At 40.1% G+C, this 27,064-nt stretch overlaps 2 protein-coding genes across 3 annotated transcripts; both read left to right on the plus strand.

The window, feature by feature from the left end:
- On the plus strand, window positions 1–5,206 carry ddost (dolichyl-diphosphooligosaccharide--protein glycosyltransferase subunit (non-catalytic)). Its single transcript, XM_079679100.1, has 11 exons — window positions 1–343; window positions 1,469–1,579; window positions 1,671–1,757; window positions 1,848–1,951; window positions 2,062–2,156; window positions 2,730–2,823; window positions 3,038–3,186; window positions 3,395–3,542; window positions 3,657–3,777; window positions 3,883–3,989; window positions 4,177–5,206. Exons 1-11 carry the CDS (start codon window positions 109–111, stop codon window positions 4,324–4,326), a joined length of 1,401 nt encoding a protein of 466 aa, XP_079535226.1. The 5' UTR covers window positions 1–108; the 3' UTR covers window positions 4,327–5,206.
- A 521-nt stretch (window positions 5,207–5,727) lies between these two features.
- Window positions 5,728–26,426, plus strand: plekhm2 (pleckstrin homology domain containing, family M (with RUN domain) member 2). Of its 2 annotated transcripts, XM_079674874.1 has the most exons (20): window positions 5,728–6,303; window positions 7,993–8,099; window positions 9,006–9,115; window positions 9,218–9,317; window positions 9,796–9,883; window positions 9,970–10,144; window positions 11,398–11,457; window positions 12,628–12,907; window positions 13,842–14,651; window positions 14,922–14,991; window positions 15,436–15,526; window positions 15,817–15,881; window positions 17,249–17,337; window positions 17,533–17,665; window positions 19,012–19,202; window positions 21,209–21,274; window positions 21,374–21,533; window positions 21,753–21,932; window positions 22,457–22,573; window positions 22,718–26,426. In XM_079674874.1, exons 1-20 carry the CDS (start codon window positions 6,244–6,246, stop codon window positions 22,853–22,855), a joined length of 3,090 nt encoding a protein of 1,029 aa, XP_079531000.1. In that variant the 5' UTR covers window positions 5,728–6,243; the 3' UTR covers window positions 22,856–26,426. The 2 variants fall into 2 exon arrangements, with proteins under 2 accessions (XP_079531000.1, XP_079531001.1); XM_079674875.1 differs by lacking the exon at window positions 11,398–11,457.
- The last annotated feature ends 638 nt before the right edge of the window (window positions 26,427–27,064 follow it).

Here is a 27,064-nt window from a genome sequence, read left to right on the forward strand (position 1 = left end):
CCATTGGCGGAGAGTCAGCCGGAGAGACGCGTTCCTCTCTGTGATTGGCTGCAGTTCGGGGTCAAAGTGAAGTAGTCTCCTAATGCTGACGTCGACTTCTGCAGAAAAATGGCGTCGTTGACAGCAGTCATGCAGACGAGCCATCCCGGTTCTTTAGTATCTTCCAAAAAACGGAGCGGAATGATGTCGCAAAGGAGGTTCAGACTTTTGGACAACAGTGTATTTGTGTTGCTTGCGTTATCCTCTTTGTTGCATTGTGCTTTAGCTGACGGCAAAACGTTGGTTCTACTGGACAACCTCAACATCAGAGACACCCATTCAATCTTCTTCCGCAGTCTGGCAGGTCAGTAAGAAATGTTTTTTTTCCATCCATAAATGCTCTTTACTTTACTGTTATAGCACCCCTTGTATTGCTGACAGGTCTCTTGTATGTAACATGACTTTAGAGACTTTAGGACTTGAGCCTGTAGACTTTAGCTTCATGCAGCACGGCTAGGCTAACGTTAGCTTTATTATGCTCGCTGTGTCTTGCCAAACTTAATTCAAGGCGCTAGCAGTTTATAATATTTTTACCTAACTAATGATAGTGTAAGTGCTTGTTAATTTAGACTTGTATTGCATACAATAGACACAGGGACACTCTTGAATTTGGCGTACTTCTAGTAGCGTCACCACAAAAATAATTAATCATTTGATACAATCAGCACTTTATGATCAATTCAGCAGTCATCAACCAAAATGACTTATGGATTTGATCAAGGCTACATTGATTTGAATACATATACAGTTATAAACAGTATGTTGACATTCCTTCCTGAGCTAACTAAGGATTTGCTTGCCATCATACTGTAAATGGACTTGCCAATTTATTCCCAGCTTGTTTGCTTAGAAAATGTCAAGCAGGTGCATTATGTAAAGCGAAAACCAGATCATCTACTTCAGTAAAGTTACCAATGCCACAGGGTAGACAAACTATGCTACTACTACTACTACTACTACTACTACTACTACTACTACTACTACTACTACTACTGATAAAACAGGAAAAGTAATACATTGATTATAAGTATTGATCCATTCATTTTTACAGTATCATTGCAATACTTTAATATTTAAATAATGTTGAACATCTTTCCATAAATGTTAGTTTTGGCTTCCTAAATGAAGTAGCCTAGAGTTGAAGAATCTCCAAATGTAATAAGTTACTTTCCACCACTGGGGTAACCCACTTTCCTTTTGAATGGTTTCATGTATACTGTAGAAACCAAAATCCTTTATTTTGAAAACAAAACATATACAATTCTGGTGGTTTCACATGACCCTTGACAATAACCACTGACGGGAAGTTTTTCACATGTTGTGCTAAATGTAAAGGAGTTAAAGTATGGAAGTTCACAGTTCTTTGTTCAAGTTACTGAGTAATGCACAACTAAAGTATTTTTTAAACTTTTTCATCTCTCCCATTCAGATCGAGGCTTTGACATCACATTCAAGACGGCTGACGATCCCTCCCTATCTCTCATCAAATACGGCCAGTTCCTGTACGACCATTTAGTCATCTTCTCACCATCAGTTGAGGGTAAGTCTAACACTCTTCGGTTAAAATCATGTTAACACACTTATGTCTGACTTGTTGATTTGATAAAAAATCACGTTTTGATCTTCGGCAGACTTTGGAGGAAACATAAATGTGGAGACTATCACATCCTTCATCGATGGTGGAGGCAATGTCCTGGTTGCTGCAAACTCAGATATTGGTGAGTAAATTCCCAACACCTTTTTCGTAATATTAGAAAAAACACCATATTATTGCATATACTGAATTGATGGTCTTCTCCTGTTTACAGGTGACCCTCTGAGGGAGCTGGGCAGCGAGTGTGGCGTAGAGTTTGATGAAGAAAAGACCTCCGTCATCGACCATCACAACTACGACGTGTCTGACGCTGGAGAGGTAAACAGAGTTCTGATCAGACAGAAGGCTCCTTCACTTCGTTTCTCACATCAAGCCTTTACATTTCTATGTCTGTGTGTTTATTTACAAGTGATCCTTCTCTTCTCCAGCACACCCTGATTGTCGCTGACCCAGAGCACCTGATGAAAGCTCAAACTATTGTTGGTACACCCACCAACAAACCAGTTCTATTCAAGGGTGTCGGGTAAGCACAGAAGCACATGATTTAAATGTTGATAACTAAGTATTGAAAGTATGATAAAGCAATTATCCACTCTAACATTTAGTATGTTGACCCCATTGATATTCTGAGACATTCACTCTTTTATTTGTTTACACAATTTAAATAATTACTTTATAGCTAAGACGCTATAGGAAAAAAAAAGAATAAGGATAATGTATCGTGCATCGGTCCGTTTTGGGAGTTTGGGCTCGTTTTTTTTCATGCCATGTCTTTATTATGACTAGTAGAAAGAAAAAAAAACAAATAACTAATAATTTAGGTGATTGTTTTTTACCTCAATTCGATTTCCCTTAAATTCAACAAAAGTTTGCATTAGATAAAGCCCCATGTGTATAGTAAAAGGCAACATCTCTGAAAAACTTGTCATACCAAAAATAATTGTTTAAATGTAAATTATTAACTGGGAAAGTTTTATTGTGAGACTTTTGAAGAAAGAGATGGTGTGTTGCAGCTTTATATTAATATTAAAAGATGAACAGCAAATGTAAGCCATATAAAGTCAAACATGCACTCCCCCCCCCCCCCCCCTTGCAGCATGGTGGCAGACCCAGAGAACCCTCTTGTCCTGGACATCCTGACCGGCTCCTCCACTGCCTACTCGTTTTTCCCAGACAGACCAATCTCTCAGGTAAGATGACTGAACATAAAAGTTATGTTAGATTCTTAATTTATAAAGAACTGTATCATTGTGTTTTATATACCCTACTGTTTCCTCATGTAGGACGGAGATGCACATTTCTTTCTGTGGAGTCTCAGAAACCATGGATAATTGTTTTTATTTAGAAACAAATTCAAAAGATGTAACATGATTTTATGGTATTTAACTTTCCTAACTTCTCCAGTACCCCCATGCTGTTGGCAAGAACACCCTCATGATCGCCGGCCTTCAGGCCAGAAACAATGCCCGAGTGGTTTTCAGCGGCTCCCTGGATTTCTTCAGTGACGCCTTCTTCAACTCTGCAGTGCAGAAAGCCACGCCCGGCTCCCCAAGGTAAGACTTACTGATCATAATTGCTAATACAGCTTCTATCACAATGACGTTCTGACCCTTGCCCTGATCAATTCTGCTGTAAATGATGCAAAGAAACATGCTGCATGCCATCCAAGGGGGATCGACTCTAACTGGTTACATTGTTATTTAATGAAGAAATAGATATTGTCCAATTATCAATTTTTAAAGTTCTTGTGGTGTTTGTTAGGCACGAGCAGACAGGGAACATGGAGCTGGCCGAGGCTCTGTCTCGCTGGGTGTTCAAGGAGGCCGGAGTCCTCAGGGTGGGAGCTGTCGCCCACCACACCGTTGGAGAGGTCTCTCCTCCTGCAGCGTACACAATCACTGACCTTGTGGTGAGTTTATGTGAACAATCTTCCCCGGAAGATGTTTTTTTATTTTAGCCTGAAAGAAAGTGTGTGTATTCTCGATGTGTTTATCTCATTGAAGTGCAAAACTTTCCCACGCAGGAGTACACCATCGTCATCGAGATGTTGTCCCAGGGCCGCTGGGTTCCCTTCAACGGAGATGATATTCAGCTGGAGTTTGTGAGGATCGATCCCTTCGTCAGGACTTATCTCAAGAGAAAGGGTATGTTGCTGTTCTTATGAAACACAGTCTGCTTTGAATATGTGGGTTAGCAGCTGTACATTTGCAGGCACCAACTGTATTCATTCTTTGTCGTCTTTCCTTTAGGAGATAAATACGGTGTCCAGTTCAAGCTGCCCGATGTGTACGGAGTCTTCCAGTTCAAGGTCGACTACAACAGACTGGGATTCACACACCTCTACTCCACCACTCAGGCAAGTTAATCAGAAGCTTTCTTCCACTTAAGTCTACTTAAATCAAAATGCTGGTATGGTTGAGGGAAGTGATAAATGGGCTAAAATACCAGAGATTTAATCATTTATAGTTCCTCTTTCTTATATTGCATTAACAACAATGCTCTAATGTACGGCGGCTTGATGTCTATCTTTTTTCGTATCGCAGGTTTCCGTGCGTCCCCTGCAGCACACTCAGTACGAGCGCTTCATCCCCTCAGCCTACCCGTACTACGCCAGCGTGTTCTCCATGATGGGCGGACTCTTTATCTTCAGCATAGTGTTCCTGCACATGAAAGAGAAGGAGAAGTCCGACTAATGCAGAAAGACAACGGTGAAGGGATAACAAGATTATAGAAAACATGTGGTGTGAAGAGCTGAAATTGAATGTCTTGAATTTTCACGCCAGGACTTGGACAACAGTCCTCTGAAAAAATACAGTTTCTGTTCGGTTATTGGGTTATTCAACAAATCTGGGGCTTAAAGCCAAAAGGGGTTACTTTAATGCAGTGGTTGGGTTTTTTTCTTTTTTTTTGTACTCTGAAATCACTCAAAGCCTGATAAATGTACTGAAGTCAGTCAGCGTTTGTATTAAGTTGCTTTACATTTGATAAAATGCTCTCCTAAGTAAAGCACTTGCCCTGGAACATTGAAAGGAATCCATATCTAAATTTGACCCACATGTTCTCAGTCAGGGAAGTTTTTTGTGGTAACTACATGCACTGAATGTGCCCACTGCTAATTTGTTTTTTGATACGTGTTTCCAAAAACGTTGGAGTCATCTTAACAATAAAAATATTGACATTCCACTAAATACAAATTCCTGTCCTTTCTGTGATGTGACATAAGTGTACTTTCATTTCAACACTGCATGAGTATAGGCTTTCTTTACCTACTTAATGGTATTTTACTTCATAATGCTATATGCTATGACTGACATAGTGTTGTTGGTTGGCATGATGTTCTTGGTATGGAGAGTATTCATGCAAAACTCAAAATATGGTCATTCAAATCTTCAGATGCTTTGCAAAAGGGAAATGTGCTTTATGTAAGGCCTGTTTGCATCTAATTCAGTAGCGGTAATAGTTACAGTAGATATCAATAATTACTTTTTAGGTAATGAGAAATATTCCAAGCCAACCCTTCCATAATGTCATTTTGCAAAAGTAACAATTCTAATTAAACATATCTACAATTAATTCCTCACTAGTCAAAGTTTAAATTCCTTATCAATTATTTATTTATTTGTCAATGGTCATTGTAGATATCAGGAACTTAATTAAAGTTACTCAACTTTTATCATTGACTTATATTCAAAATTAATTACAGATGTTTAAAGTTCAGCTTTTAAGTGTTACAAGCCATATCAATAATGTAAGACCGGTTGCAATTTTAGATAATGATGTACATTACTTTGTAGTGACACCCTGAAGTGACAATGAAAAGTGACATTTGTATAAACATGCTTTAGCTACTTTCACTTTCTGAATGAATGACAGGTTGAACCAATTATAATTGTATTTATGTATAATAAGTTAAAACCGGCAGTATGCACCCTAGCCGATTTGAGGAGCAAGTTCTGACGATTAAAAATCCAGTCATATTTTATTAATATTTGTGTTTTTGCACAAATCCAACTTCAGAGTAGTCAGTTTTGAATGCTGTTCAATCTGTATGTATTGAGGCTAATATTATAGTGACGTAATGCTGACAGTGGGAGTTCAGCCTGAGAACAGTTAGGTCAGTAGCACAAAAAGTAACCCTAGCATCCGTGACTTTGATGTAATTACCTTGCTTTAATAGAGAAATTCGCTTACACAGTGAAAAATGGAGAATAAGATAATTACATTTCCTGCTAAAAGTCCATGTTTGGGCTCTAAAATGTGCTAGCCACCCCCACCTTGAGTCCAGCGTTGAAAAAAAGTCAAGTGGCTAACTCTATGCTAACGCGAAGCTAGGCAAACATTACTTGGCTAACCGGACGCGTTGACAGTGTTTTGCTTGTCAAGTACCTCACATTAACATCATTAATGTGAACTACCGACACTGTCAAACTGAATGTGTAAACTTGACACACCGAGCTCGAGCTGTGTCGTTACCTTAGCAGCCAACAGCATTGAAGGTAAAGAAAATGTTAGCTAGCTAGCTAATAAGACGGGCGGCATTAGCTTTAGCATAACATAGCTGCGCTTGGGAGTCAGCTGACAGCCTGCTGTAAGCTGCCAGCAGACCAGTGATGGATCAACTGAAAATAAAGGATCGCATATTGGAAAACATATCCCTGTCTGTGAAGAAGGTAAGCGTTGTCCGTTTGGTCAGTACATTTAAACATTGTCAGAGAATTACATTATTTTTTTGATGAGTTACTGTAGCAAACATTAGGTCATCTTTTGTCTGCCCAACTTTAAGTCGTTGGGACATTACCAGCTCCCTGTTAATGGAGGGCCTTTACCTTATTGATATAATACAGTATCGAATGTTAAATTCAACCTTTAAGGGTTGTCATGTTGTTCTAGTTTTCCCTCTTGACCATTGGGAACAATAGTGGCATCTAGCCCTTGTGTTTGCTAACTGCGGCATGTGTTGTAAACACACCTGCAACTATATCGGGGGACAGGATCTTGCAACATAAGGGTTAGCAGGAAGATATTTGCTTCTATTTTCAATTGAAGTTTGAAAACATTATACATTTTCTTTTCCCAGCTATGCCTGATGTTGTGAAACTACCTGTCTCATAACCTGATAGGCAACATTGTATTGTCTTCCTGCTCTCCCTGTAATGTTGTAGATTAAAAACGATGTGCATTTTAGTTTTTAGTTTTGCATTGTCTTTCTTTAACTCAGTTCTAGTACACCAGTGTTTAATGCAATAAGCCCAGTACTTTGACCTACTTCCTTAACTCCTATTTGTCTAATACATTATTATTTGGTTACACAAGGATTCAAGGATCATTTATTGTCATTCTGCAACTTAAGGGTTGACCAAAAATAATGCAGATGTAGGGTATTTACAAAACAGGAACAGTGGTGCAGCACAGTATCTCTGTTGTACTGCATGAGGACCGTGAAAGTAGTGGAAATGGTATGTCCCAAGCTCCCAAGAAAGTGTTACCTCGACAAACATTATTCTGTCACGTGGAGATAGTCACAAGATATAAATTGTCTTTCTTCGGGGGCACAATCCTCAAAGCTATTCTGACCTATACTTGGGTGCATGCCTCGGGGTTTCCGCAGGAAGAGGGTGACCATGAAAACACACTTAGCATCGCATGAAATGTGACCTTCTTTTGTTGCTTTTCCTCCAGCACATTGGATTTAATATCAAATATGTTTTAAAGTGCTTAACCGTAGATACATTGACCCAAAACCTCCTTTAGTCTCAGCCCGGCTTAAGTTGGATTTAGGTCAGAGACATTCCAATACTTGGCACAACATTCTTGGTTGCTTTAACTGTAAGGGCACTGTAGGATTATAAGGTCCCGAAGCATGTCCTTAACCATGGAACGTGTAGAAACATGCTACAATTCCTACATTGTTCATCCCACATTGAAGTGAACACCGTGTCTTATCGCACTGAAGATATTTATTTTCGAGTCCAGTCTGCAGGAGTTCAGAGACAAAATAAAAAAATTCCTTGATATTAGTTTACAAATGCATTACATCCAACACATAACTTTATTGTTTGGCTTGTTTGCATTAAAGCAATTTCTTGATTTAGTAATTGCCAGTTTTCCATGTTTTTGAATGTTTTTTACCTACATCCTTATCATCATCATCATCATCATCATCATCCTAATCATCATCATGCCAAGTTGGCTAACTTTTTTCATTCCCAGCTGGTTTTGGTTATACGCATAATGAATGATACAAATATTCCTATCAAGAGTCATGCCCCAAAGCAATAATCAAAAAGTAAATATATCTTTATCTGTAAAACTTTATAGTCATTTAATGTTGTGATAACTTAAACGATGTCTCTGTACAGTTGCAGAGTTACTTTGCCGCCTGTGAAGATGAGACCCCAGCTATCCGGAATCACGACCGGGTCCTTCAGCGTCTCTGTGAACACCTGGACCATGCTCTGCTGTACGGGTAAGAGGCCAACCGCACATCAGTTACACACTGGAAAGAGATAAGGCGCATTCTGTAAATAAGTCTTCAGTTATGGATCCTGCTCATGTCCCTCTATCTGAACTGTCAAAATTTGTTACACCTTTTTGACCCATGCTTTTCAAGTTACTGTTTGGTTCAATTATTGATCTAGGTGTGGATCATTCAGAGTATATAGGGACACCACACTATAAGGGAAACAATAAGCCGCAAGTTATGCAACCAAGACCTGATATGCGTACAACATGCCTGAAGCTAGCTAAAAACATTCCATTTCAGCATGTCAGCAATGGAAATAGATAGATATATACTTTATTAATCCCAAATTGGGAAATTATTTCAAATTTGTTGATAAATAAATGATGGGACAAGCTAAATATCTAATATTGTTGGCTACGGCACTCTTAAACATGAAATTACATATGTGTTACATACTCTCAAAATGCTTTAGCTTAATTTAAAGGAAAATATTTAGCCTAAAGCTGACATGTGGACAAAATGCAAAGTGTCAGTAAGCCACAGTTTTCCCAATTCACCTACTAATGCTTAATTTGTGTCTCCTTAATGGCTCCGTTTTTCCGATCTGCAGCCTGAAAGCTAAAAGATGGGTTCTTTATCCTGTTAGTAGTGCACCACAGTGAAGCTATTAGGCATGGTGTTGTTGTTTGCTGGCAGACAAATGTGACAAGAAGGCACCATCACGTAATACAAAGGAAATTCAGAGTGATGAATTGTTTTCCACTTCAGTGTGTGCAGGACTTAATTGCATTGCACTCTGTCTCTGTTACTGTTTCTCTGTTATATTTATCTCTTGTGCCATCACTCTACTCAGCTTTCCCCTTTTGACATCATGCATGTGATATTATGGTCTGTTCTTCTACATTACAGCCTGCAGGACATCTCCTCAGGCTACTGGGTCCTGGTCCTTCACTTCAGCAGGAAAGAGGCTGTCCGTCAGATAGATGAGCTCCAGCACATAGCAACCAACCTTGGCCGAAGTAAGGCATCTCTGAAGCTCAATGGAACACACTCACATGTACAGAACATTGGGGGGTAAGATTGGGTTGAATTTGTCAGAACAACTTGTTTTCTTTGTGCAGGCCGTGCATGGTTATACCTTGCATTGAGTGAGAGCTCTTTGGAGAGTTATCTACGCCTCTTCCAGGAGAACCAAGCATTACTGCAGAAGTATTATTTCAAGTAAGTCATTCAGAAATCCTGATTTTGATGATGAGGAATTTTACAAATTGTTCCATTTAATAAGTGGAAGTTATATTGAATTTTAGGGATAGCATTATGTGGTTGTTGGATAAGTTCATAATTACAAAACATTTGTGTTGTAGGCGAGGCAATTCAAAACGCTTGAAAAAAAAATTGAAACATTAAGACAGTTCCATTTAAATACATAACAAAATGTTCATGAAAAGCCAAGAGAATAGACCTAATATCAAGCTTAAACATAAGACCGGTATACAAAATAAAAGCTGCCATGCTGTGTTATATATATTGGTATTTGATTTATTAGGCAACCGAAAAGTCTTACCTTGATTTATAAGAGGTGAGCATTGCAGCTTTCAGATTTATGAAGCATACAAACTAAATGCTGTCTCTCCATGTTGAGTTTGAGTCTGGGGATAGAAAGCAGACTTATTTGTAAATGTCTTCTCTTCTCTGCTAGGAATGCATTAGTCTGCAGCCATGACCACCTCACACTCTTCCTCACGCTGGTGTCCGGCCTGGAGTTCATCCGCTTTGACCTGGAGCTGGTCAGCATACAGTATAATCAATGAGAATAGAAATAGAAATGCAGATGCAGTGTTTGTAACGTTTCTGTTTGGCCGTGCTGCTTCAGGATGTGCCCTATCTGGACGTGGCCCCCTACATGCCAGAATACTACAAACCCCATAACCTGCTGGACTTTGAGGAGCGGCTGCCCAGCTCCGACAGCCTGTCCCTGCACTCCTTCACCTCCCTCACTTCCACCAACCTGGAGTGGGACGACAGCGCCATAGCCCCCTCCAGTGAAGGTAAGCAGTAGGGGGGTCCAGAACCACGTTTTGTTAGCCCTGATGCCAATCAGAGTTTCTTAACAATACATAGAGTCTGATCTGATCATATTTACCTAAATGTGATAAAATATTTATCCAACACTTTGAAATCACTGTTGTAGCCTTCTAAATTTGTATCAATGTATTTTAACTATATTTTCATCCAAATAGTGAAGGTCCTGATTCAGACGTTGATCAATTTGAATTAGGGCTGCTCAATTTATCGTATTTTAATCGCAATTACGATTTTGGCTTGCAACGATTATGAAAACAACATAATCGAAATAAAATTAAAAACATTTTTTTATTGGTTTTTCAGTTGAATTATAATTCAAGTTCAGGCTAATCAACTGTTAAAAACATACTTTTCACATTTTGTTTTTCAATAAATGGATGTTTTCAAAGTAAATGGATAATCGTTTTTAATAATCGTGATATCAATTATTAACCCAAATAATCGAGATTATGATTTTTGCCATAATCGAGCGGAACTAGTTTGAATGATTAATATGTTGTGAATAAAACTTTCAAAATGACTCCTGAAATTGACGTGACAAAATCAGCCAAAGAGAAGAGGCATCACTCTTGACAGTCCACTAAATGTTGCGTAGTGGTGGTACAGTGTGATCTATCCTTTTTCTTTTTTTTACAACCACAGGCTTGCAGGCAGCACACACAACCCGGAAAACAGCCAAGTTTATTTTTCGATCTGTCATAAAGTTACACTGGAATCCATTTTTAATCAGGGACAGATGATATGCCCTGGCGTCTGTGACATTTCTAGCTAAAATGAGAAGCTGCCAACACAATGTTTTGAACTAGACAAATACAACTAGCATTCTGAGGGGGGCAAAACCCTGTTAATGGCATGTTGAAGCAGAAGTTGGATTCATCTTTGCAGACTCTAGTGACTAAAGGAAACCAAAGAGCATTCTTATCAGATGCATCACTCACGTGCAGAGCTACAGAATGTCCTCATTGGTAGTGATTGCAGCACTCACCCAATTCTTTCCCCATCACTCTCCACAAAGCACAGAGTCATTTCCTTGCTTTAGATTTAGTTCCCTTCCTACTTTGTTGTTTGTTTTTCATCAGTTCTGTTATTCCATATAACCATATATCATGTTATTATTGTTTGAACATTTCTGTACCATTGTCTCTCCATCTCCTCTCCTGTCTCCACTACATCTCTCTCTAATGATATCAATGTTATCCTTCCTTTTTTTTTTTAGATTATGATTTCGGTGACATCTTCCCCGTGCTGCAGTCATTGCCAAGTGCAGACTGGGAAGGTGGGACATTGGTCAACCACTCCCCTTACTCCCTTTTGACCCCTCCCTCCCTTTTATCTGGCATGGCCATCCTGCAGTTTGTGCTTAAAGCATGCTTGGTACTCTAGTCAGAAATAAGACTAACATGTAAAGTGTAGCTAGCTAGTGAAAAAGACTGCTGTAAAATCTATATACATTTTAAGCTTTCACAGTTAGATCAACATAAAGTGAAATGAAAGAAAGGTGACATCATGCATAATAATACTTTGACTGGTACGTTTGGGAACGGGTTTTGTGGGAACTTGTATGTGTCCTGTTCTGCATGTGTTACTCATCTGAGGAATGATCCTAACGCTGACTCTGCATTATTATTTACCACAGCAACATAAACGCCTGCCTGGTTTCTGCCTGGTACTCACCTCGTCCAGTCTGTCTCCATGACACTGTGTTATCTGTTTGTCTGGTGTATCGTTTTTATGTAAAGTCTTCTCTTCCTATGTGTATCCGGCACTGGCCTAAATTAAGCTCCACTGCTATGAGGGGACATTTAAGTAATCTGCATAAGCTCACAGAGTGCACAATCCTTGTTATAACTTCAACATCTGCTTGCAATAAGTGTTATTTAACGAACACACAACTGTCTATTAAAGTAGTACGTGTGAATTATTGGTGGATAACATTTTTATGCAATTGGAGTATCTCCAAATTTGGTCAATTCCATAGCTGGATCAGTGAACTCACGTTGAATCAAAAGTGCTGATTACTGCAAAAATATTTGGATTTGAATATCTGTATGACCCATCTCTAGCTGCAGTACGTAATTCTTAACCTAGGCCTGTGCCACTGCAAAAAAGCTGCTACTTTACCTACTCGAGGTCTTCTGCAATGCGTTTGTGCCTCTGACCCTGCCAAAAGAACTGCGGTGAAGGACGCTGCAGCCCCTAACATGTGTTTGTCTGTGACGCTGATGAAGAAATACACAAAGGTTTTCCAAATAATCTTGTTGGTTATCACCATTGGTGGTAAAAGCATATACAGCAATTCATATCATTCATAACAGAAACAATCCTAATCCTATATTACTTATTAACATTATCAAGTTACCAACAAGTCAACGCCAACACCTCTGTGTACATCTCCTCGAACTAAATGTGGGTGACTGTTCCTTTAAGTCTTTGTGTTACTTTTCAGAGGGCGACCTGACGGACCAGGCCAGCTGCCCGCGCTCCAGCGGCTCCGACCCGCAGACGGTCATCAGCGACACCGTGGTCCTCTCTTCCGGCGCTCTGAGGATGAAGGTAACATCTCATCTAGCTCCTCACAGCCCCACCTTCAGACACAACCCCTTCAACGAGGACTCGGACACCAACACCTCAGCCGACGTCACGCCAGTGCACGTGGCCAGCAGACACAACTCCTTCACAGCTGGAGAGGACACAGAGGGCACCGGCAACGAGCTGGAGGTCATCAGGTACAGAAGCCTCAGCTCTAGTTGTTGTTTCCAGACACAAAACACCTGAAGTTTTCTTAATGTTTTCTTAGTTGAGGGCGCAACTTTTTTTGTGATGTCAGTATGTAACTGAAGTAAATAAAGGAGTCCAATGGAGGCGTTTCAGTCAGGGGGGGATTCTGTAGGAGAGAAACTCCCTCAGGAGGGAACTTTGGGATTTGAACCTTTGCAGACCATTCACATGCTCAAAAACCTATAAAACAAAATACAGGAAAGGGACAACCCCAAAAAGCATGATAGGGCCCCTTTAATGCATTTACCTTTACTGCTTTGTAACATTTTGTGATGCTAAAATCCTACAGTTTCCATGGAGACCGTTTGCTTGAACTAGCGCTCTTGTTGCTTGTTATCTTCCCACAAAGTTGGGCTATAGACAGTAGACAAATAAGGAGAAAATAACACATAGAAGCAAGTTGGTCAGAGGAGAGATACATTCTACATTTATTATTAAATTATTTTTCCTATTTTACAGATAGCAGTATTTTATCATTTCCTCATAATTAGGCATTTCCATTTGGTTCTCCTCTTCTCAGGATGCATTTAATATTTTTGTATTTATTGCCATGAACTGGGCCATTGTGCTGTTAAGATGAGGTACCTTAGGATTTTCCCTTAATTGGTTGCAATAATATTTAGTGAGATGTTTATTTTTTTAACCATCTAGAGGCTTCTTTAAGTATCAGATCAAGCTAGGGAAAGAAACAAAAATAAGAAAATGTTAAGTGAACTTTTTAAGGAAAACACTCATAATTTAAGGAAACCTTAACACAAAGTAAAGTCTTAACATAAGGTGTTTTGTGCATCTGGTCCATGGCTTGTAGTCTCACATTCTATATACAGTTAATACGTTTGCATTATAACGATGAAACCACAGCTAACCACTCTGATCTTCCAGGATGGCCAGGCGGAGGAAACCAGCCAAGAAGCGTCGAGGGAGGGGCTCCACAGATTCTCTCAGCAGCATCCACAACTCTGTATCCTCTGAGCACATGGAACTGGACCACCACCATCTGCCCTCAGAGGATGTGGAGTCACTAAACGGGACCCTGATTCAGCTGGATGCTGAGGCGGAGATGAGGAGAAGTAGGGTGGGATCAGAGGTTGTGGAGGAAGGAGAGGAGGAAGGAACGGAAGGCCTCCTACGGCTCCCGGAGATGACGGACACCTCCATGGACACCGTGGGTCAATCCCTGCGTGAAGTCATGGACCGGATAAACGGCACTCTGGATAGAGAGGATGTGTGGGAGCATCGAGAGGAGACAGAGAAGGAGAAAAGCAGTAAAGGCAGCGAGAGGGGCCCCGAACCTCCTTCCCAGCAGCCCTTTCGAGAGGCATCAGAGGGCGAGCCCCCCGACCCGGCCCGAGGAGAGATGTCTCGCTCCCCTCTGCCCACAAACCACCACTTCCTGCTTGCCTGTCCTGCGCCCGCAGACTTATGCTGCTTTACCGCTGACAGTCCAGGCTCTCCTCCCACGGGTGGTGGCCACCATGACCCTGCAGAGCATCGTCAGCCGCAGAATCTTCCAGGTGGCCCTCAAGATGAAGCAGAGGCAGAGACAGCAGAAGGACAGGAGCCAGAGTTAAAGACGGAAGAAGGTACAGAAGAAGAAGAAGAAGAAGAAGAAGAAGAAGAAGAAGAAGAAGAAGAAAACAACAAGAATACATGTAATGAGGAGGCAGAGAGTTCTCATCCTGCTGAGTTTAAGTAAGAAACTTCTACCTCACTTCTGGCTAACAGAGAACTCACAGCTTCTAGGTTTCTTTAGTTTTTCCTTTTCAATAACACTGAACAGTTTGTATCACTAGCGCACTGCATTTAAAAAAACTACTTTGCACAGTTTTATAATTTTGTATTCTAAATATATCTATATTGTTTTAAGTCGTAGTAAATTTGTCTATATATAGAATATTCTAACCTGTTATTGTAAGTAATTAAAAATGACTTATTTTGTGTCTAACATTATTCCTATTTCAGGGTGGACAACAATCACCTGCTTCTTCTCATGATTCACGTGTTCAGGGAGAATGAGGAGCAGCTTTTCAAGGTGAAGGCAATCACAGTTGTTCTTTATTTGTTTTATAAAGAAGTTGCATCATTTGGAGGAAACTTGAATGTATTCGGGTAATGGCTCAGCTGTAATATTAACAATTGAGTGATAACAGTTAGAGAAGAGACCTGTTTAAGTCTTTAAAAAAGGATGTGGGTCTTTGGCACGTCTTCAAGCCATTCTTCGTTTTGTAAAAGTCATACATGTTACAAAATGGACACAGTGGTTTGGAGACCGTTGCTCAGTGGAAGTGTTGAAAGGCTCAGTTTGCTAACTGCCTTTTTTAACTGCTTCTACTCCGCTTGTAGTAATGTATCTTATTGCTATTTCGGTAGTAGTTTCAAATCCACCTTTTTTCACACGCTCAACTATTTATCTTAATTATCCTAATTAGGACGAATACTGATGTTGCTGACACCTAGTTTTTCTTTATGTTTTCAGATGTTGAGAATGAGCACAGGCCATATGGAGGGCGACCTGCAGCCCCTGTACCTGCTGCTAACTGACTGTTACATCTACCTGCTTAGGAAGGGTACATGGCTCAAAACAACAGCAAATATTTACTTTTGCACAAACACTTGAGTCCTTTTTTTACCTATGGAAGTCCGGTTTCTATGTCTGACTTTCCTAACATTAATAGAATAAAGTTTTGATCGTGACTGTAAATCCCCGCCGATCTGAGAGTTTCAACCATTGCAAGGGTCCTATGACATCGACACAATGTTGAAGGAAGTGGACAACACATCTCAGTAATGTAATTTTCAATGGGAAAATAATTCCCATTACATATTCTCACTGGATGTCTCTTGTTTTCCTCCACAGGAGCAGCAGAGAAGCCTTACACAGTAGAAGATGCCGTTTCTTACAATGAGATGGACTATCTTTCAGTAAGTGTCCTTTTAAAACTGCTTATACACACACTGTATAAGCAGTGCTGGTACCAAAAGTGAGTCTATCCAAACCAAATAAGGCATAACAAATCTTTGAAGGTTCCTTGACATTACCAAAGATGTATGAGTTAATGAGACCTGTTATGCTTTTTTAGTTTTCTCCTGTCCTGTAGTGTGTTATAAAGGTTTTTGTGCATGTAAGCGTATGTAAACATGTCCCAGCAGAGGCACAACATACAGTTGCTAGAAAAAGTATGTGAACCCTTTGGAATTACCTGGATTTCTGCATAAGTTGGTCATAAAATGTGTTCTGATCTGCACGTTTGAAGTTTGCAAAAGAGCACCTGGATGTTCCACAGCACTACTGGCAAAATATTCTGTGGACAGATGAAACCAAAGTTGAGTTGTTTGGAAGGAACACACAACACTATGTGTGGAGAAAAAAAGGCACAGCACACCAACATCAAAACCTCCTCCCAACTGTGAAGTATGGTGGAGGGAGCATCATGGTTTGGGGCTGCTTTGCTGCCTCAGGGCCTGGACAGATTGCCATCATCGACGGAAAAATGAATTCTCAAGTTTATCAAGACATTTTGCTGGAGAACTTAAGGCCATCTGTCCACCAATTGAAGCTCAACAGAAGATGGGTGATGCAACAGGACAACGAGCCAAAGCACAGAAGTAAATCAACAACAGAATGGCTTCAACAGAAGAAAATACGCCTTCTGGAGTGGCCCAGTCAGAGTCCTGACCTCAACCCAATTGAGATGCTGTGGCATGACCTCAAGAGAGCGATTCACACCAGACATCCCAAGAATATTGCTGAACTGAAACAGTTTTGTAAAGAGGAATGGTCCAAAATTCCTCCTGACCGTTGTGCAGGTCTGATATGCAACTATTGGGAACGTTTGGTTGAGGTTATTGCTGCCAAAGGAGGGTCAACCAGTTATTAAATCCAAGAGTTCACATACTTTTTCCACCCTGCACTGTGAATGTTTACATGGTGTGTTCAATAAAAACATAAAAACATATAATTGTTTGTGTGGTTTTAGCTTAAGCAGACTGTGTTTGTCTATTGTTGTGACTTAGATGAAGATCAGAACACATTTTATGACCAATTTATGCAGAAATCCAGGTAGTTCCAAAGGGTTCACATACTTTTTCTTGCAACTCTATTTATATACTACTCCACTAGCCCAAACTGTCACATCATGGTTGAACCTGCAGTCTACATGATCCTCAATGTGATCCATGTTAAGTTACAAGATTTGAACCATGTAGACTTAAGCATGACATGACAGCTGGGGTAGTGGAGCACAACGTTTTGTGTTTGATATCTTATTTGTAATGTTGTTTTACTTTAGGTGGGCCTTGACCAACAGACAGTGATGGTGGTTTGCAACAACAGAAGAAGGAAGTTCCTGTTGGACACAGCTGATGCTTCTCTGACTCAGTGAGTGAACCTGTTAATCTCTGCACCTTTGTTTTTTGGTTCAATAAATGGTCTTATTTGCAATCCGTAATTGTGTCAGTGTGCAAAGAACCAGCATGCATACCTCTAAAATCTCACATATGAGCCATACTAGACACTTTGGTGATTGTTAGTCTCTCCTCTGATCTCATCCAGTTCCTCTTCCTTCACTTACAGGTGTTTCTTATCCATTCTGAAGTCAGCCATGGTGAAGGGATGTCGTGAGCCTCCGTACCCCTCTGTGCTGACGGACGCTACCATGGAGAAACTGGCCCTCACTAAGTTTGTCTCCCAGGAATCTCACTGTGAGGTACAGACATGTTAAACTTTACATACACTCCATTAGCTCTTCATTATAGCTCTGTTTCTCACAGAGAGAAAGCTGACATAAATGCAGCAATTCAGCTATTAATCATAAAATAAAATTACAGAGTTTCGACATAAAAGTAATTAGTTTTACTTGCTCAGAATGACAGCCTTTTGACTGAAATAGAAACTTGTTTACGAAAGAAATGAGTTATCACAAATGATCACACATGCACAACATCTTACAGTAATGCAATGCAGACTTTTTTCAATGTATCACAATAATGCGGAGATCCGCAACATCCCCACGCTTGACGCTTTCAAAAGGGCCCTCAAGACCCATCTGTTTACTAAGGCCTTTGGCCTTTGTTGTTTTTGTCTGTCTGACTGCCTTTTTATGTTTGTTTTGCCCTGTTCTTCCTTGTAAAGCGACCATGGTTCTCATGAAAGGCGCTATATAAATCCAAGCCATTATTATTATTAATAACATTATATTGAAAATGAATCAAACATGTTGTTCACACTGAGAAATACTTAAGTCTCTATAAGTCAATGTTCATATTTTACATAAAAAGAAGAATATTTTCTTCTTTTATTTAACAACCCCACTATTCTTTTGCAGACTCATAAAGAACATCTACCGTAATTTTCGGACTATAAGCCGCGCCTTTTTTCGCATTTTTCAACGGTGCGGCTAATCTATGGATTTTTACAGCTAACGGCCAACACCTTTAACTCTATGGGCTCTATGGCCGGTCCGCGGACCCCCACCTTTAAGCGGCGGGCTCCAGCAGGAAAAGCTGGAGGCCGGAAAAGAGTGAGACAGGTAGCGCGCAAAAGTAAAAGTGGAACCGAGAGTGGTACGAGAGACAGAACGAGAGCAAGACAGACAGACATTACGAGAGCGAGACAGTTTGTCCCCGTACCACTGGTTGAAAACCACTGCTGTAGATCACTGCCGGTACGTGCGCTGGGAGCGCACCGTTTAAGTTTGAAAGTTGAAAAGTTTGTGTGTCTGAAACGCTATGTGATACAGTACAGTTTACACAGCACAGTACATGTTCTTTAGCTACTATTGCACTAAATGCTAACACTTGAATACGTTATGCAAATATGCAACTTGTTTGTTGAAATGTTAATAAATGGGAGCTTCCTCAAACAGCCATCTCTTTCCCGACAATCCCCTCTGTGCACCAACCCTTACATATGGTAATTAAACATTAAAACACCTGCGGCTTATAGTCCAGTGCGGCTTATATATGTACACATCATTCAATTTAGCTGCTGCGGCTTATATTCAGGTGCGCCTTATAGTCCGAAAATGACGGTACTTATTTCTTGTGTCTGCAGGCATATGAAGTGTCTATCCAGCTGTATTCCCTGGTCCACTGGGAGGATCCCATGGACATGACTCTGTCCCCCCAGAGTGGCCCACCATCTGCTGGACGGCCTGCCAGCACCAAAGAGGGGTCTCTGCAGTACCGCTCCGGAACCACCTACCTGGGCAAGGAGCTGTGGAAGAGCTGCTACCTCGTCCTCAGGTACCGGCCGCTCCTTTCAGCTGCTATCAATGTATATATCAGCCAGGTTCAATACAACATTGTGTACATTGGACATTTGCCTTCCCGCATTGTATTAACAAGATGGAATGGGCTCACAAGAAGCATGAATGTCCAGGGTTTAACAAAAACGTTTTGATAGTTTGGAAAATGCTCAATTGTTTTCAAGGTCAGGAATATGCTTTATTTAAATGTTTACATTTTCTCAAAACATTAGTAAGTGTGAAAATGTTTGATTTAATCATAATCTTGGTTATATCTACACAAGCATGTAAACCAAAAATATTCGGGAGATAAAATGTATATGAACAGCTAATAAAATAAAGAAATGAGCATTTATCGATGTGGGTGCAATGTGCGAAAAAGCACACGTCCCACCGTCCGGGACGTGTTGTTTACAATATCGGACAAGTAGATCTTTCAATTGACTTGTCCGACAGACAAGTGACGTTTTTCGCCCTTATTTATTGACAAATTATTGATAAATTCAGCTTACAAAAGGCATAACTAATTTGCAAATTGTCCGTGTCCGCCATTGTTGTGGTTCTGCTTGTCGATTCCTAAGGAAATGCATCTCGCCGCTTTCTGTACTGTTAGACAGGGGCGGGACGTGTAGCACAGTGGCAGAGTTGGGAAGCAAAACTCGGTTCCGAGTAAGAACAAATAACAATTGTCTGGTACCGGGATTAATAAAAGTTGTGAGGACAGGAGGCGGAGCCCTGCGGACCGTTGCTCTCTCTCCCTATGCTCCGTATCGTGTTGCCGTATCAGCTGTGCAGCTCAGCCTCTCTCTCTCTCTCTCTCTCTCTCTCTCTCTCTCTCTCTCTCTCTCTCTCTCTCTCTCTCTCTCTCTCTCTCTCTCTACACACAGCGGATTTGCTGCCCGTTTAACAGCCTCATCTTTGTCAACCTTTCTTATGTTCTTTCTCTAACACGTAATGAAGGTTATTAAGCGTTTTAGCTCCTGTGTTGTTAATATTGACCGCCATTTTCTTTATGAATTAAATCAGCTTCCCTGTCTGTGTCCTCGAGCTGTCCTCACATCCCCGGACCCCCAGACTTGCAGTGTAAAATCAGAGGAGACTGGGCCAATTTTACATTCTCAAACTGCACCACTTAGAACTAACTAAACAATTATTTGTATATAATTGTATTCAATAAGCTTAACAAAATTAAACAGTATGAAGTGATTTGTAAATAGGAATACAGATTTGACTTAATGTTTTCATAAATATATTTTTCTCCCAGTTTGTCATGGGACTTAGTTTTACCCTCTCAGAATCGAGAACCGAAAAGAACCGGAATCCAAAAGCGTAACCGGAATCGTTAAAATCCAAACGATACCCAACCCTAGGTGTGATGCAGTAAAATCTTACCGTAAAAAACGTGGGAAAATGTCAAATACATACATATACATATCGATGTATTCGGACAAGTAAATTGCCAAATTCACTTGTCCATGGACAAGTACTCTCTAAAAACTTTTTCTTACACTGGGGTGTAAAGACATACTATGACATTTATTTTGTGCAATTGCATTTATAGTAACTATTTAGATATATAATCATAAAAAGGCTTAGAGGGTCTGTAAATGATTGTGTTTTGCATGCCAAAAGGGTAGGTCACATTTACCATAATCCGTAGTATTAAGCCGTATGGTTAACTATTTGACACTTCTGCTGAAGTGAAAAATGTCAACATATTTCCAGACAGACTGACTCTGAATTTTGTGCGTTGAGCAAAACAGTCCTGCAGATTTCCTGCCAATCTGTCCGGAGGTTCACAATGAATAGCACAACACGTAGAGGAGGCTGGCAGTAGTCCTGCCTATTGCTATAATAACAATGATATTTGAGTGGATTGTGACTGATGCTGGCATTCATCTAGTAAAGCTTAGATTGTATTATATCTATTAATAAAAACGTTATATTTATGTCATTTATGGTCTATTTTCTGATAATACAAATAAATGCTCTATTTTCTTGCAGTAAAGGGATTCTGTACCTGTATGCAGAAAGAACTGATGTCAAGCCTGTGCTGTCCGTCACTATGGGGTAAGAAGCACATAGCAGATGGACAGTTTTTTACTAATAACACTTAAAAGGAAGTAAACACTCTGAGACATAGCTATTTACTGATATATTGTCTCGCAGAGGAGAGCACTGTGGAGGCTGCCGGCGCTCCAACAGCACGGAGCGGCCCCACGCCTTCCAGGTCATCCTGACGGAGCGCCCCCCGCTGGAGCTCAGTGCCAACAACGAGCAGGACATGTCCGAGTGGATGCTGTTGCTCTGCCAGTCCGTCTCCAAAGGGGTGAGGAGCATACAACATGTGTTTAGCCAGCACAGCTTTACTTTTCCAGTATTGCATGCATCAAAATATGTTTTTATAGATGCAGTGGGAAAATGATGGAATGCTGATGTTCATAATGTGCAAGAAGCATCCACGGTTCAGCAAAATGTCAATAAAGATGTATTCAAGCCCTGTTTATATGCACATGATGAAATGAAATGAAAGCCTCCTCCCCTGCAGGTCATCCCTCAGGGTGTGGCCCCCACTCCCTGTATCCCATGTTGCCTTGTGATGACAGACAGGAAGCTGCTCACCTGCCATCAGGACTGTCAGACCAGCTTCTTCCGCTCGCTGGGCAGTGCCGACATCTGTGATGTCACCGCTGTCAGCGTGGAGACCGACAAGGAGTACTGCGTCATTGTGAGTGGCCATCGGCTCAAAATATATGGTTTTATATTAGACTTGTACTCATGTGTGATGCATATATGACGTACAGTTTTGCCTTATCCGTTATTATGTTTTCAGGTTCTTGTTTAGGGTTTGCATGCTTATTGACATTTACATATATATAATATGTCATGAATGTTAGTGATGTTTTGCAAATATGAATAAATGCTGAACCAATGAAATGAATGATTTTTAAATGTTAAAAAACAGAAGCTCCTCCTCCTTTTTCTATATATCTAAGAGGGCACGACTGATGAACAGACAGCACAACAATTGCACAGGTTTATTAGGGCTGTCCACAACAACAAATATACGTGGCCCTTGAATCCAATTGTCTTATGTTTTATTACCACATTTTCCTCCAACTGCAAAGATTGGACTGTGTGATTGGTATTTAAATCAGGTGAACTGTTGAATATCCAACTGCTTATAGTACTGATATTATTTCCTGTTGTTCGGACTTTTAATGTGAGTCTTCCCCATTTGTCCCTCTGTAGGAGTTTGCCTCAGATCGGACACAGTTCCTTCCTCCCTGGGTGTTGTACTTCAGCGGCTGTGAGGAGAGAGATCGACTGATGGAGGTGTTAAGCACCACATGGAAGGCCATTTTCCAGGTGAGAGGATAGACTAGTCATTCAAATCAGTAACGCTGCATTATTTGCTGTCCAAAGAATATTTGTTTTTCAGATCTACTACTCTTACACTGTCTCTGGCTGTCCTTTTAGTTGAACCCTCACGTATGTCCTCTCCACACACAGGTCGACCTCCCCCACAGAGAGGTGGTCGACCCCTCTGTGCAGAAGCGCTGCAGCGAGGCCCTCGCCCTGATGCACAGCGCCTGGCAGAGGGCAGACAGTCTGGCCCGAGGCAGAGCGCAGCGTGAACCCTGGTGCTGACGGACACTCACATACTCACCTGTGGGTCGCCACTGAGACATACTGATAAACGGTTTGCTATAGTTGCAGAAAAGATAGATGAAACTCTGGTAAACAGCCGCTGTAACCTGAGCTCAAAGCTAAAAAGATCAGACGTGGTTATTGGTCGTTGCACTGCAGCGTGAGCTTGTGATGCACCTCTGAGACACCGATCTCTATCAGAGAACTGCCTGCAGGAGTAGCAAGCATCCAGCAGATCACATCGCAGTGATGCAACAGCCAGACATTCTTAATCGAAATGAACGAAGACTAATGGATGGATACAACCGATTTTATTTGATGCTCGTGACACATATTCCTTTATTAGAGGATATTAAGAAATAGGAGCAATGCAGAATAGCTAATGAAAGACAATATTGTCTCTCTGTATGGAAAAAGCTCTGTAGGATTTGGCCAGGGGTAATAACAAAAGAAACACAGATAAAAGTAAAGTCTTAGACTTTATAAAGATAAAAGAAACATTTGACGAAGCAGTTACCAGCAGGTTCACTCCACAGAGAAATATTTTCTCTTAATAAAAATGAAAAATCTGGGATATATGTCGAGAAAGCCATATGTTAAGGGCTCAGTTGACTCTTATTTGCGACGTGGAAAAGTTCACACTCCATGCCTTGCAGACACACAGAAAAAACGCTTTCTTTTCGCACATAAATGTTTTGTTTAGTGAAGGCCCGTGACCATACAGCATCTTTTTTTTAAATGGATTCCAATGAGAACAGCGCATGATGTAGGAAGCGTATTTTTTCCGAGTGCTCTTCTGTCAAATGGAAACTATCATAGGTTTCATAAGAGACCCTAAAGCCCATTGGTTGGAGCAGAAACAAACATTGTGAACAAATATATAGTAGCACAGACGGATGATGAAATCCATGCTTGTCAGTCAACAGCTGCGACTCCTTTTTTGACACATCGTTGTCATAGAAACAATAAAAAAGTGCAGGGAGCGTTTATTGTTGAAACGCTGGGAACGTCCGCTGCCAGCGATTTTTCACAAGAAAAAGGCGCTATGGGGACACGTGCCCTACAAGATGTGCTACTAAAGTACAAAATAGAGCAAAACACAGTGCTGTGTAGCATCGACTCATACTCACTGATGGTTTCTAATACTCCGTTTTGGTTTGTCACATACCTCTACACTGAATTATTGCCACATAAGCTCGAAAGGAGGGGGATCTCAATATGAAGGATATCTTTTATATTTAGCTGTTTCACTGTGCATGACATGCTCGTGTCGTCTATCTGAACTCTTGCTAAACCAATTTAAAGGTTTATTTTAAATCAGGAAATGCAACAGACTTGCCTTTTTCTCCGATCTGTAGAGACGAGCGGAGGCTTCCATGCAGACTTGCACATTGTGTTCGCTGTTGTTTTTCACAACAGTACCAGTTGTGGTTATGTGTTAGTATCATAACATGCTTTCATTTCCATTGTAGAGAAGTGTTACTAAATTATTTAATTCATAGTGGACATTTGATTGTTCCTGATATTGGCACCTCTCTTTTAGTGTATCGAGTAAGAAGAATGTCAGTCAGTGTGAAGAATATGTTACAGACTGAGAGCTAGGAGTTGTCTTTTGTTTAAAATGAGTGGCATCATACTGTACTGTGCAGTACGACCTGACCACTCCACTAAATGATACCATGCCTTTCTGCACTAGTCATTAAGACACTATTTGAGGTTTATGAAATCCTTAAATACCCTTTTAACCAAGAGCAGAGTATCATCTGTTCTTAGCAGATAAGTACTCTGTAAAATCATCTAATATTAAAGCATTACTTGGAGAAGTAATAAGAATTGAAAAAGCCTAAACCGGCCGTGATTAGGGCTGGGTAATATATCGTTATTCGATCGATATTGTGATATGACACACGATATCATCTTACACTTCTGAGCGTAATGGTGTCTTTTCTTGGTTTTAAAGGCTGGATTTTGTTTGAGCCATACTACTTTTTGCCTTAATATCCACAAAACTAAGCATTATTTAAAAATGTGAAAGCACAGTCAACACTATAATACGTCCCAATATCTATATCAAGGTATTTGATCAGAAATATGGTGATATTTGATTTTCTCCATATTGCCAGCCATTTCTTTGACGCTGTTGCCACAGAATGCTCATGTCAGCATCTTTTCCAGAAGGTGTAATAATGACAATTGTCCAATAAGAGGGTTTGCCTAAAATGATATTGGGTTAAGCATCTGCCTTCTACACTACCACTGATTTAGCTGCTCTGTGTAACGGTGCGTTTCTGCTCTCATTATGAGTCTGAAATCAGCGTTAGGTTTCCTTTGCAATGACAATGTTGCCTTTTTGGACAACCCATGTCTAAACCGTACAAAACGGCCAATTTGGTTAAAACTAAATGAAGCACTAATCATCCTTATCTGTTGCCTTACACTGTACAATTGAACAGACTGTGTTGGAACACTTAAACAATGATCTTTTGATTTGAGTTCTGGTTTCTTTTGAAAGACAAGTCAAAGTATGTGCTGTATGTAGGGCTGAGTATCCAATGTTTTTAAGTACAGACATCAAGGTGTCTGTATAGAATGCTGGTCCTTATGCTCATTGTTATTTAGTTACACATTTCCGGATTTTTGCCGTTGGAATTGGGCAGGTTTGTGTCGAAAAATGTGATTCTATTCAGCCAAATATCTCCAAATAATTAACATTTTGGTATTTTTTTCCCCAAAGTTTTGAACACGCCTAGAAAAACCTTCAATTGATACCCAGCCTTATGTCATAAATGTATGTTTGTGCAAAATGTCTTTCTCCACTACATGTTCATGTCCACATTATCAGTGCTTTAAGCCTCTCTAAGTGCTACCATTCAACTTCGGCTCTTTTACAAAGAAATCTAATCTCAGGTGAAAAAGGTACGTCGCATCCGAAACCTTAGCACTCACCGTTTGTTTTTAATATCGCTGCTGTTTGTCCAAATTCATATTTTTTTAATTCTTTTTTTTTCTTCTATTTTGTTTCGACGCAGCGTTGTGAAGTTGTTTTGCGCACCTAAACAGACAAGGCTGAAAAAGGAATATTAAATGATGGATAAGGTGGTATGTAAAAGTCCTTTTAATAATTCAGTGCGATCTAAAAAAGGATGTAGCTCACCAAGTGGATTATTGAAGGTATTTTTGACCAGGGAGAGTTGGACTTACTTGAATTGTTTGTTGGATTATCAATAAAAGAAATAAAGTTGTGGCCTATGAAGTGTATATAAAGAAAAAGGTTAAAGTTCGTCTTTATTGAACAGAGGGTTTGAATGTGGGACATTGCTGGCCAATGATGGATGACATCTTCTAAGTGAAAAGCGCCTTTTCCATTTTATTCATAAATGTATACTGCATGTAATATTTGTACATGTTTAGCGGTTTTATTGAATTGTAAATAAGCACTAATCGAATATAACATACTGTACACTCGCACATAAAAACGTGCATGTCCAGAAGGTTTTATAATGTTAATGAATGTACAAATATACCTTTGTGATTGGAAAGCGTAACTGAATAAACTGAGATGAAAACATTGGCTCCTGTGGTGATACCGTGATACACGTGCTATAATATGTTCCAGTATCTCTGACTTTATCACTTATATTTCTGTTTTAGGTGAATCCAGAGAAGATCTGTCAGTCAGATCAAAAGGAAAGTCATGTTAGAGCAGGGATAGAAGATTCACAGGTAAGAGAGCAGTCGCAGTTATATGTAGGTTATTGCAAATGGCCTTTTTTGCTATATCCATCTTAAAGGATGGTTGTCAGCACAAAGAATACAAACAGAACAGCATACTGACGGTAATACATTTGTAAGAGTTGTTTTGTTGCTGATTATTGTTTACGATTCAGTAATAACCAACTTAATTCCTCACTTTCAAAGCTCAATTTCTAGCCTATATTACTTTAAACCAATACTGATGAAAGACATTAAGGCTCGAAGAACTTTGAATCCTTGTTTTCCAACCGAAAAAGCAAATGATTTCTCGTTGAATAAGCGTTTTCTATGCTTTGGGGCTGCAATTTAGGATCATTGTCAAGCATCCGTCTATTCATTTTCAATTCATTGAATGATTGTTTGGTTTATTAAAAGTCAGGAATTGGTGTAAATAGTTTTCTTCCAAAGCCCAAGATGACAAATGTCTTGTTTTTTTTATCTCTTGAAAGATATTCA

Source organism: Notothenia rossii (genome assembly GCF_949606895.1).
Source record: "Notothenia rossii genome assembly, chromosome: 4".
Taxonomy (NCBI): domain Eukaryota; kingdom Metazoa; phylum Chordata; class Actinopteri; order Perciformes; family Nototheniidae; genus Notothenia; species Notothenia rossii.